At 45.9% G+C, this 12,827-nt stretch overlaps 1 protein-coding gene across 3 annotated transcripts in view; it reads right to left on the bottom strand.

The window, feature by feature from the left end:
* The window catches only part of FANCA (FA complementation group A), a 66,911-nt gene that overhangs the window by 1,597 nt on the left and 52,487 nt on the right, over nucleotides 1-12,827 (bottom strand). For all 3 annotated transcript variants that reach the window (XM_077450878.1, XM_077450886.1, XM_077450893.1), the window contains exons 29-42: nucleotides 9,984-10,057; nucleotides 9,782-9,910; nucleotides 7,536-7,608; nucleotides 7,159-7,313; nucleotides 4,895-5,000; nucleotides 4,743-4,802; nucleotides 4,499-4,603; nucleotides 3,928-4,040; nucleotides 3,682-3,826; nucleotides 2,961-3,017; nucleotides 2,373-2,478; nucleotides 1,822-1,888; nucleotides 1,433-1,559; nucleotides 1,231-1,332 (exon numbers count right to left, since the gene is read on the bottom strand). In XM_077450878.1, the coding sequence (XP_077307004.1) occupies nucleotides 1,231-1,332; nucleotides 1,433-1,559; nucleotides 1,822-1,888; nucleotides 2,373-2,478; nucleotides 2,961-3,017; nucleotides 3,682-3,826; nucleotides 3,928-4,040; nucleotides 4,499-4,603; nucleotides 4,743-4,802; nucleotides 4,895-5,000; nucleotides 7,159-7,313; nucleotides 7,536-7,608; nucleotides 9,782-9,910; nucleotides 9,984-10,057 (1,419 nt within the window). The remainder of the gene's footprint in view (nucleotides 1-1,230; nucleotides 1,333-1,432; nucleotides 1,560-1,821; nucleotides 1,889-2,372; nucleotides 2,479-2,960; nucleotides 3,018-3,681; nucleotides 3,827-3,927; nucleotides 4,041-4,498; nucleotides 4,604-4,742; nucleotides 4,803-4,894; nucleotides 5,001-7,158; nucleotides 7,314-7,535; nucleotides 7,609-9,781; nucleotides 9,911-9,983; nucleotides 10,058-12,827) is intronic.

Genomic DNA, 12,827 nt, shown 5'->3' with positions numbered 1-12,827 from the left:
CTAGAGAGTGATTCTAACTGTGGGGGGGAGGGGCTGTGTGTGACAATACTGATCACCTTTCCCGATTACAGGGAGCTGTGATCAGTGTCACTAGGCAGAACAGGGAGATATTTATTTATAATCAGCATTTGTTCGTCCTCTCCACGAGACGATCGCGGGTATCCCTGCGGGCATAGAGTCCACGGGACCCGCGATCACGAAGCTCCCGGTGGGTGCATGCGCAGCCCGCCTCTTAAAGGGCAATGTACAGGTACGCAATTCTGCCTGTACTTCTGCCGCAGTATATCTGTGTGAGGCGGTCGGGAAGCGGTTAAAGTGGTTGTAAACCCTTTACAACAACTTTTTGCTACAGGTAAGCCTATAATAAGGCCTATAATAAGGATTACCTGTAGCTCCCCCGCATATCTCCTATACCGGCACGGTTTAGGAGATATCGCCTGTATTTTCATGTGCCGACGTCATCGGCACTGAGCCGTTACCGGCAGCTCCTGCATGGGAGTGACGTCATCGCGATACCCGGACGTAACTCTGGGAGCGGGGCACTCCAGCTGCAGGGGCTTCGATCTCAGGTAAGTAATGCATAACAGTTCATTATTTTTCCTTTTGGTCTTGCAGGTTTTTTTTTTTTTTTTTAGGGTTTACAACCACTTTAAGGACCAGGCCTATCTTTTACATTTGTCGTTTACAAGTAAAAATCCGTTTATTTATTTATTTATTTTTTGATAGAACCCAAATGTTCTTATGTACGTGGGATGTTTTTACAGCGGCTTGTAGGGGCATCAGACATTTTTTTTCCCCCCTGCCGCTAAACATGTTAGTCTGTGTCCATGCATTCTCAGGCTTTTATCAGCATTTACTGGCAGGAAAAATAAACCCCCCATTGCCAGTGCATCCAGGAGCAGCAGAGTTTGGGGAGGAAAAAAAAAAAAAAGTAAACGCTGGTGCTTAAACATTCATTCTAATGGCCTGAATAAAGAATTCATTTCAATGGCCTGAATAAAGAATTCATTTCATTGGCCTGAATAAATAAACACCTGAAAGCTTGACACCTGTAAATGCTTTAGAGATACTTTTACAAGAAGCAGGCATTTTTTTTTTTCTGCAAAAACTGCCGGCTTCAAAGAGAGTTCAAATAAAAACATCCTGTGTGGATGAGAACGGAGCCCTTCATTGCCGGAAACACAAAGAATGCGGACACTACAGAAGGAAATACGATGAGGACTGGCAAACCTGGGGCAGGCGACTTCTGAACGCAGCACTTGTGTGTTGGCCCTTCACAATGCAGCTGAGAAGAAACTGGCGCCCCCTGTTGAAGACGGCCTGCGGATCGCTCTAAAAAAGGAGCACAAATTTTTTTAAAAAAAATTCCCTTTTTAAGATATCAGGCAGAAGTCCCATCTTCTTGTATTACTGTCCAGTCTGTAATACAGACCTGCAGGGGATGGAGAAGAGCGCTGCCATCCAGGAAGAGCTGGAAGATCTGTGTGTACATCTCCAGGGAAATGGGGAGAAAGTCCCGCTGATGGAGCGAATTCTCCACCGGAAGAGACAGCGCCACACTGCAGAGACAACACACATCATTGCAACCAGAAAAAGTAGAATTATTACATTACCTTTTGTCTTATTGTTGCTTTGCACTTTGGGTGGTCACAGACATTGGGGGGGGGATTCAAACACCCTAAAAAGGTACAAATTTCTACAAAAATCAAGTTTAACCATCACTGTTATTATGAAGGGGGAAGAGGAGTGAGGCTGGGATCCCTCATCACAAGGGATTATAATAATGATAGAAAACGTTTCCCAACCACCAGGTGGCTGTACCTGAAGAACGCCATGGGGAGCAACTTCAGAAACTCTTCAGAGACGGACTGATGGAGGGGACACTTATCTGCAAGAGAGAAATTCCACCATCACTTCTATATGAATGCAGAGGGACCGCCCCGCAGGGATCGTCTATCATAAGGCTGGAGGGAATACTTTATAGATTTCAAAAATCTGCAATATACATCTTTATTAAAAAGTATTTATCAAAAAAAAAAAACAACATTTATTTATACTATGTAATAATAATACATGTGATACTTTTATACTAATCATTCTTAGCACAGGGTCAGCTGTAATCAGCCAGCAGTGACCTCCAAGTATCTCCCCTTCCATTGGCATTAGGATGCCTCTTGATGGCGGGTGCCCTGGGTATGGGCACAGGAATCCTCACTGGCAGCATCATTCGAGGCGATCGATCCCCTGCTGCTTGAGATATATATACTTATTTTTTTGCCTTGGATATCCTAATATTTTCCTAATCTTGGTTGCTGTATTTATGTAATACAAAAGCAAGAAGTACAATGTTCATACCGCGCGTGCGTACTCACATTTTTCAGATTTTAGCTGGAAAGTTGTAAGCCAGTTCCCTCCCCTCTCCTCCAGGCACTGGATGGTTTGTATGCAGTACTGCGCCATCGTGTGTTCAGCTCCTCCCTATTCAACAATAAAACAACTTTTACCACTTCAATACCGGACACTCCCCAACCCTTGGGGGTTAATCAGAGGCTGGTGTGTACTGACTCCTATTTAACACAAGTTTGAATGTGATTGCTTAATTCCGAACATGGCTGCATCCCCAGTTATAAGAGGGTGTGCACACTTATGCAACCACATACATTTTTTTTTTTTTTAACTTCCCTCCCACAAAAAAAAAAAGAAGATCTCAGTTGAAAAATAAACTGAGTTGTACAGTTTATAGGTCACTTTAAAAGTGGAAAAAGTTCTGAAATGATTTATATTTGTCTTTTTTTTTTTTAACACATCACAGAAACCTGGCATTTTAACACAGGGGTGTGTAGACTTTATCCACTGTACATAGTTGGTCCAAGCTGGAACAATGTAACCATATAGAAATAATCTCACAGCTGGGATTCATCTGTAAACAAAATGATTCTAGAGCAGAGAAACGCATTTACCTTCAACGTTAGAGGGATAAGATCCATGATGGAGAAAAACAGGAAGCAATCCAACAGCTGCAATACAAATGGGTAGACATGAAACTATTTCTGTATGATAATTAAAAAAAAAAAAAGTAAGAGAAGAGAAGAGTGCCCCCCTGTTTTCGGTCAACCATTGGAGACATCTTGCCTCCTTGTCTGCATAGCGGAGCAGACAAGGACCTGTCATCTGCCTGCTCAGCGGGGATCAGCGGACAGGTCGGCGGGGATCAGCGGAGGGATCAGCGGACAGGTCAGCGGGGATCAGCGGACAGGTCAGCAGAGGGATCAGCGGACAGGTCAGCAGAGGGATCAGCGGACAGGTCAGCGGAGGGATCAGCGGACAGCTCAGCGGAGGGATCAGCGGACAGCTCAGCGGAGGGATCAGCGGACAGCTCAGCGGAGGGATCAGCGGACAGCTCAGCGGAGGGATCAGCGGACAGCTCAGCGGAGGGATCAGCGGACAGCTCAGCGGAGGGATCAGAGGACAGCTCAGAGGAGGGATCAGAGGACAGCTCAGAGGAGGGATCAGCGGACAGGTCAGCGGGGAAAAGTATTTTTAACCTCTTAATGGGCCATTTCTTTGTTGTGGATATACTTTTTTTTCTAATAAGCTCAAAGGGACGAGAGAGCTGGAGGAAGGTGATGGTGTTGGGAAGGTGGGATCCCCAATTCAGCCTCCTCAGACAAAAATTCTCACCTGCAAAGACTTTGCGCTCAAACTACCAAGTAAGCCCGGGAGTCTCTTCTGTTGCACTTTGTTCCTTCGGATGGTGAAATGCAGGAAGGCGGCGGAGAGCCAGACGGTGTCAGTGAGGGGCGGAGCTGATCCCTGGGAGAGGAACCTGGGAACAATCAGAGGATTGAACGGAGGGATCGGGATCACAGGAAAGGTTCTGTATGTTACAGAAGAAGAATAAAATGATGATAAGCCGGACTCTCTAACCTGTCCACAGCTGCCTGCATTTCCCTCAGTCTTTCAATCTCCCGGGGCAAATCAGCTTCATACAGGCACTTCCACTGACACCCGATGGCTGCATCCAGCTGGGGCCACCACAACTTCACAATACAAAATACAAAGTGTTAGAATCTTCACCACCACAAACTCACAATATGAAATACGAAAAAACTAAAATAAATACAAAAAGAAAGAAAATCTTAAATAAAAAGAATTTCACAAAAAAAAAAGTTACATAAAAAGGAGCTTTTATTATTAACTCCTTCCCGCCTAACATGCATTAGTAAAAACGTACAGATCATCACAACTACTTTGTGCTTCCAGGTGGATTATATTTGCACTGCATGGGTGAAACACAGGATTACATTAAAAGGTGCCGCCATCCTGATCCCTACCTCACCCCCTAATGAATCACTGACTTCGATCAAGTATGTCAGGTAGTTTTGCCAAAACTTGTTCAGAGTCAGTGAAGCAGAAAGCAATGCACCGGCTCCCTTATATCTGCCCTGACAGGTTCTCTTTATCTGTGATTGACATGAGAAGAATGGAAGTGGCATACCGCAGCAGAGGTCATCACAACGGGGCATTGTGTATAAGCGGCAGTGAGAACCGAATTCACAGCTTCTTCAGGATCCTCACACTGAGCGCTGGAGCTCAACAACCCCTGCGGAAATAACAGAGATGCCAACAGTCAGGAAATGTAAGCAGAGAGGCGGCCGCTGCAGCATAATTTTAATTCCTTATCTTAAAGTTCCATTTTAAAGTTAGGTGGTAACTAAAAAAAAAAAAAATAATGTTTTTACCCTGAAGAAGTGTGCAGTGAGGTGATACGGCAGAGCATATCCTCGCTGACTGAGGTTTTTCTGCAAGACAAAAGTAAAGACAAGGCGTTCTTCAATCCAAGGATGACCCAGAGCCAACAATTCACCAAAATAAAAGAGAATTAGAAGCTCACCAAATGCTTGCTGACAAATTGAAAGAAGTCATCAGATTTCAGGGTGGTGAAGCCTCCGTTGGTGTGCGGCCTGATGAGGAGGGAAGAGGGCAGTCCCAGGATGATCCTGTACAAAATCACCAATGTCTCATTTAAAGCAGTAGTAAAGTTGCGACAAAAAAAAATAAAATAAAAAAAAACCTCTCCCTGCAAGATGGCATAATGTACTAGTATGCATCGCATACTAGCACATTAAAAGAGATTTACCTTAAGACCCCTTTCACACGGAGGCAGTTTGCATGCATTTTAGCGTTGGAAATATCGCCTGTAAAGCGCCTCCCACACTGCCCCAGTGTGAGAGCCAGACTGCGTTCACACTCGGACGAGGCGCTCCTGGGACATTAGGAAAAGTTCTACAAGCAGCATCTTTGGGACGGTTTTGGAGCATTGTATTTAGCACTCCCAAAACGCACTGCTCATTGAAATGAATGGGCAGCGCCGCAGCACAGGCGCTTTTAACCCTTTCTTTGGGGTTAAAAGAGCCCCGCTAGCAGCCAAAAAGAGATGCTTAAACAGTGTTAGAGCGCCACTAAAAAAAATGCTTTGCTTTAGCGCTAAAGCCCCCCCAGTGTGAAAGGGGTCTTCAACAAAGCTCTCTTGTGGTGCGGTGTCACCGCTGACATGGCCTCCATCTTCTCCCGGTCTTCCTTCCGAGTTCATGGGCTCCAGCCGTTTGAATGGCCAGGCCGTTGTGACGTCACTCCTGCACATGCGCACGGGAGCCATGCCCGCGGAGAAGCACCCTGAAGGGACGGCATACATTTTACCTTTACCAAAACGAAATGTGTGCAACCCCTACAGTTTGTTTCCTTTAGAAGACAGCCACATCCTGAGTAGAAAAGCCTGTCCCCTGGCCCTGGGACAGGTTTGCAGCAGAGTGGGATCCTTGCTCTCTGAGTGAAAGCAGGGGTCTCACAGCAGAGGTTCCCTGCTGAGTCAGAGACGGAGCCCTCCAATCAGTGGGTAGTGTGATTGCCGATTGCAGAGCTCTGACTTAGCAGGGAGAATAGCACATTCCTGAACCCTGCACCCTGTGCATAGCGCCTTCCTGAACCCTGCACCCTGTGCATAGCGCCTTCCTGAATGCTGCACCCTGTGCATAGCGCCTTCCTGAACCCTGTGCATAGCACCTTCCTGAATGCTGCACCCTGTGCATAGCGCCTTCCTGAACCCTGCACCCTGTGCATAGCGCCTTCCTGAACGCTGCACCCTGTGCATAGCGCCTTCCTGAACCCTGCACCCTGTGCATAGCGCCTTCCTGAACCCTGCACCCTGTGCATAGCGCCTTCCTGCACCCTGTGCATAGCGCCTTCCTGAACGCTGCACCCTGTGCATAGCGCCTTCCTGAACCCTGCACCCTGTGCATAGCGCCTTCCTGAACCCTGCACCCTGTGCATAGCACCTTCCTGAATCCTGCACCCTGTGCATAGCACCTTCCTGCACCCTGTGCATAGCGCCTTCCTGAACCCTGCACCCTGTGCATAGCGCCTTCCTGAACCCTGTGCATAGCACCTTCCTGAATGCTGCACCCTGTGCATAGCGCCTTCCTGAACCCTGTGCATAGCACCTTCCTGAATGCTGCACCCTGTGCATAGCGCCTTCCTGAACCCTGCACCCTGTGCATAGCGCCTTCCTGAACCCTGCACCCTGTGCATAGCGCCTTCCTGAACCCTGCACCCTGTGCATAGCGCCTTCCTGAACGCTGCACCCTGTGCATAGCGCCTTCCTGAACGCTGCACCCTGTGCATAGCGCCTTCCTGAACCCTGCACTCTGTGCACAACAAACCCCTGAACTCTGTGCCTAGTGCATTCCTGAACTCCACACATAACGCACTTATTTATTGTTCTTTTAAGATCCTCCCACTGTGTAAATTTGCCACACCCATGGTTTGAGGTTGTTCAGTGGGGGGGGGGGGGCAGCGGTTGGGTTCCAACACCTATTCTCTGAGGAAAAAAGTCCCGGATAAACGTATATAATCTTACAGATACAACCGGCCCTTTGAAGGCAAGCATAATGCTGATGCGGCCCGCGATAAAATGGAGTATGACGCCCCTGGTATGTACTATACCTGAATACGCAGAGCATATAAATATAGTTAATGAATATTATTGGCTCAGAATTCTAGCCTAGCCAATAAACTGCATGTAAAGCGGAGTTGCCTTTTAAATGGCAACTTTTCACATCTAACCAAAGTGCATTATAAAGGGGAATGAAGAAGCCATACCTGCAGCACATGGCGAGCTGGCATTGTCTCCGGAGTTGGGCCCCCGTCTCCACGCTGTCTGAGATCTTTCCTAACCTCCGATGGAACACGTCAAGGAGGAAATTAACTTGGATGTTCTTCCCGGAGTGACTGAGTAACAAATCACACACCAACTCCTAGGCAAAGAGCACACAGGGTCTCACATCAAATCATCTGTAGGGTCTATACAAAGCAGCCAATCAACTTCTTCCTTTTATTTGTTACTCCACAGATTGGAGGCACCGGGAGTCTCACGGAGACTTTATACAAAAGAATTACTGTAGTTTAGCTGCATCCAATTCTGTCCCAGAGTTCCGAGCAACGACCAATGACAGGCTCTGGCCGGATTGCACACTTACCTGTAAGCGACTGAGGATGCCGCTGAGACCCGAGCGGCCATCAGATGGAGGACTTCCAGGGACGAGCTCAGACCTGCAACAAAAAGTCAAACATTGAATTGGTCAAATGAGTACAAGACACCTTAATCCAGATCCAAATGGATCATGCAAATTAGTTATAGCAGAATGTCGGCTTTTTTCCCCCCACATTGATCACCCCCCAAAAAACAGAAAACCAAAAAATAAACTTGTACTTACCCCCCCCCCTCCAGCACTGCTCCCGACTTCTTCCGTCCTTACCGTCCACTTTACAGCAGAATATGAAGCAATCACATTTATCTCATTTCATGTGAGCCCAGCCTGTCATTTAGATGACCCGCCCCCTAGGGGCAAAACATCCTGCAGACTGAGCTCACAGTACCCCAGGACTGGGGCGTTTACCTGTCACTAAAAGGCGGGTAGCGAGGTGAGCTACTGGAGTTCTGCTTTAACATCCATGCCCTTAAAACGGTTCTTCAGACCCCCCCCCCCCCCCTCCATTTTTTTAAAGCCCTGCATACTTTTTGGTGGGTTCCAAATTTCTGAAATACTGACCCGCCCGGCAACCCAGCGGTGTCTTGCAGGATCCTGTCCGAATTCTGCCCCTGCTTGGCCCCACACCGCCATCTTTTTGTGTGATGTCACCCCGAAGCCCATCAGCTCTTCCAGGTTTAGCTGACGGGCCTTGGGATGATGTGCTGCTAAGCTCGGCCCCCTCCTCCTTTGTCTATGAAGAGCTATGCATCCTGGGCAACGTGGCATGCATATCCCAGGAGCCATAGCAGGCATAATACCCATTATTCACCTAGGCGATTCACAGGCATTAGGGGGTGGGACAGAACTCTTAAGAAAAAAAAAAAAAAAAGTAAACAAACAAAAAAAAAATTCAAAAAAGGAAGTCCTTTACGTGGGGAGGAGGGAACTTCACAAAAAGGGCGGTGTTCCGCTTTAAGGGTAATGAAATGATTTATCAGTGTAATGGATAGGAGGAGGAGAAAAAAAAAAAAGGAGGAAAGGGCAGGCGGGACTTTTAAGGTACCAAGGAGTAGAATAATCAATCAATTTAGAAAAATATACATTTTATTTAAACAATTCTTTAAAATTGCAATGAACATTTACAAGAATCACGTATTATTTCTTTTGACATGTAAAACCACTTCTTACTCTACATGTTTCGCTCAGAAGAGCTTCTTCAGGAGTTTTTTTTTGGACGTGTCGCATGAAGTAATATATACTTAAAAATTGCCATGCATAAAATCGCACGGCATGTCAATAAGACATACCTTTATATGTTTGTATAGGTATACAGGTATGTCTTATTGACATGCCATGTGATTTTATTTTATTACTCCATGCGACACTTCCAAAAAAAACTCCTGAAGAAGCTCTTCTGAGCGAAACATGTAGATTAAGAAGTGGTTTTACATGTTAAAAGAAATAAGACGTGATTCTTGTAACTGTTTATTGCAATTTTAAAGAATTGTTTAAATAAAATTTATATTTTTCTAAATTGATTGATTATTCTGCTCCTTGGTACCTTAAAAGTCCCGCCTGCCCTTCATTCCTTTTTCTCTGTTTAAATGGGATGCGGTACCGAATTCTGATCTCTCATCACCCAGCTCTCAAATATAGACAGGAGGAGGAGGTGCTTAGGCGGGCATCACCAATGTGGTAAAGTTCATTATGAGTTCACCAAATAGGCAGAAGTTGGCAAAAAGTCTGCAGAATAAAAAGTCTGAATACATGTTTATCAGGTCGTCACCCTCCTTATAGTTTGCAGTGGAAAATGCTGCCGGTGTGGAAAATTCCTGAGAATATAAGAATGAATCTTGTATAATCATGTATGCTCTGTATGATTAGATGGGCATTTATCTACATGTCAGGTGCCAACCCTTACAGCAAATTTGAGCTTTGGCCACAGCAACAGCTTCACCTAAACGTTGTCCTCTGCTTTACTTTATCCTCAGTGCTGGAGAATTGGCTACTCGGGGTACCAGTGTCATGATCGGGGGTGGGGACAGAGTCTCCGGCCATGACTAGCATTTAAACCTACACAGGTTTCCCATTCCTTGCTCCCACAGGTGAATGCAGCAGCCGGGGGGGTGGGGGTGGTGGGGGGCAAAGGGAAGAGAAGTATCAGCTCCGGCGGTAGCGCCCTGCAAAGTGAAGCTGTTGCCTTGACCTGCACAGGCCCAGGTTTTCTTTAGGTATCGGAGGATTGAACTCACCCAGTACTAAAATCTAAGACGGCATTAACTATTGCTGAACAGGCCTTTTCCAAATGGTTTCCACATCCATCGACAGCAGAGGATTCTGGGAGAAAACATTGGTTCACCGCCCATCGCTGGTAGTCCTGTCTGTAGAGAGAAGGCACAGTCTCAGTGTAATGAAGGACTTCCCGATCATTTGTATTCACGTAGACAGGTTTACCTCTCCAGGTCAGACAGAGGATCTACATCCGGATTCATAGACATCTCCCACAGCAGCCAATCCCGGAATGAAAGCTAAAACAGCAAATTACTACAGAATGAACATACCGGGGCGCCAAAAAGTGTATTACAACAACGGACAAGGTGGAAACAAGGAAGGAAAAAGGACCTGGAGGTCCTAAATGATAACAGACGGAGCAACAGATTGCAAGGCCAAGCTGCAGGAAGCAAGGCCAGCAGACATATAAAAAAAAAAAAAAGGTTCCACTCCAGAGATACGACTCTCATTCTACCAATGCACAAGCCTCGGGTCCGGCTGCACGGAGTATTCCGTCCAGTTCTTGGCATTGGTTCTCAAGAAGCCAGTGCCAAGCTTGAAACGCATCCAGGCGGAGCTGAGGGCATGACGTCATCCCGCGGCCATCTTGGATTTCAACTGGATGCCGGCTCTGCATCTCGTGCATTTCAAGCTAGCACCGGCTATAGTGCTTTATTTTGTAACTGAAATTCCACGTTTTAATTAAATTAAATGATAAAATTTAAACACCAGGTTTTGTGTTTTCCTCTGTTCCTACATGAACACGTCTTGTACCCGCTGATGGAATGTGCCGGTGTGCGGCGACATTGAGAATAAGGCACGATACCAGGAGTCGCATTCCCCGAGGGCAACAAAGTGTTGTGTGACCTTCCCGATAATTCAGGGGTCATATCTGAGGGGAGCGCCCAATGTTCACTTTTGATTATACATTGTGGACTTGTATTTATATATTCACAAGACAAGTGGTTACATTATTCACTAAAGTATAGACAGTAAACATCGGTGTGAGTAACTTGGTTGGAGAGCATAATTTTAAATACATTTTGACTTGATCTACAAGCAATGTCTTGATATACAAGTAGTGTCACATCTGAGTATAAAAGAGAAAAGAGGCGCCTCTAAGTGTAGCAATATGGTTACATTTAATGAAGGTACAAAATTTAGCAACATATTGCTACACTTAGAGGCGCCCTCTCTTCTGTTTTATACTCTGGAGCTCCTGCTGGATTTTGCTTCTTGTGGAAGATTCCATTTGTGGACGGAAATTTTATGGTCACACAACCAATCACATTGCTAGAATCTTTTTACATGGACTATAAACTGAAGGACTTATGAATAAATGGTTGTGGAACAAATCATTTGAGTTTCCATTATGTTTTATGGGGAAATTCGCTTTGATATAAAAGTGCTTTGGATTACAAGCATGTTTCTGGAACCAATTCTGCTCGCAATCCAAGGTTTTACTGTATTATTCATTTTGGATTGCACTGCGCCAATTTTGGAATTTTGAAGGATGTGAAAGTCCCTTTTACAGTCACTGGTGTCAGCAGGAAGGATCGACAATTAAAAATCAAACATTTAGAGTCTACAGTCAGGCATGGTGGTGGGGGTGTCATGGTCTGGGGCTGCATGAGTGCTGCCAGCACTGGGGGGCTACAGATCATTGAGGGGACCATGAATGCCAACATGTACTGTGACATACTGAAGCAGAGCATGATCCCCTCCCTTCAGAGACTGGACCGCAGGGCAGTATTCCAACATGATAACCACCCCAAACACACCTCCAACACCACCACTGCCTTGCTAAAGAAGCTGAGGGTAAAGGTGATGGACTGGCCAAGCATGTCTCCAGACCCAAACCCTATTGATCATCTGTGGGACATCCTCAAAACGGAAGGTGGAGGAGGGGAAGGTCTCCAACATCCACCAGCTCCGTGATGTCATGGGGGAGGGGAAGAGGACTCCAGTGATGACCTGTGAAGCTCTGGTGACCTCCATGCCCAAGAGGGTGAAGGCAGTGCTGGAAAATAATGGCGGCCACACAAAATATTGACACTTTGGGCCCAATTTGGACATTTTCTCTTAGGGGTGTACTGACTTTTGTTGCCAGCGGTTTAGACATTAATGGCTGTGTGTTGAGTTATTTTGAGGGGACAGGAAATTTACACTGTTATACAAGCTGTACACTCACTACTTTACATTGTAGACAAGTGTCATTTCTTCAGTGTTTTTAAAGAAAATTGTGACAGTGAGTGTGAGGAGAAGATCCCCCACTTGCTGTCACTAGAGGAGGCGGGTCAGAGAGCGGCTCATGCAGTGTTCCACCCTAAAAATGAGTGTAACATGTACCTAAAGGTGAAGCTATTCTTTAACCACTTAAGAACCGCCTCACGCAGAATGGCACGGCTGGGCACAATCACGTACATGTACGTTGCTCTTTAAGTGCCCAGCCGGCGGCGCGCTCCCGACCCGATCCTGAGCTCCGTGACCGTGGCCGCAGGACCAGCGGACCCGATCGCCGCTGGTGTCCTGCGATCGGGTCACAGAGCTGAAGAACGAGGAGAGGTCTGTGTAAACAAACCTCTCCCCGTGCTTCGCTGTGTGGCTGTCAACGGTCGTCTGTTCCCTTTTATAGGGAAGGACGATCAGTGACATCACATGCCAGGCCACGCCCCCCTACAAAAAAAAAAAAACACATAACGTCATACATAACACCTACACTGCCCCCTAGTGGTGAACTCCTTCACTGCCAGTGTAATTTACACAGGAATCAGTGCATTTATATAGCACTGATTGCTGTATAAATGACAATGGTCCCAAAAACGTCCGATGCGTCCGCCATAATGTCGCAGTCACAATAAAAAAAAAAAAAAAAAAAAAAAAAAAAAAAAATCGCTGATTGCCGCCATTACTAGTAAAAAAAAAAATATTATATATATATATATATATATATATATATATATATATATATATATATATATATATATATATATATATATATATATAAATGCCATAAAACTACCCCCT

Source organism: Lithobates pipiens, unplaced genomic scaffold (assembly GCF_037356315.1).
Source record: "Lithobates pipiens isolate NorthernLeopardFrog02 unplaced genomic scaffold, aLitPip1_a1.2 Scaffold_10, whole genome shotgun sequence".
NCBI lineage: Eukaryota > Metazoa > Chordata > Amphibia > Anura > Ranidae > Lithobates > Lithobates pipiens.
The sequence above is the reverse complement of the archived record's forward strand: the minus strand, read 5'-3'. Positions and strand labels throughout refer to the sequence as shown.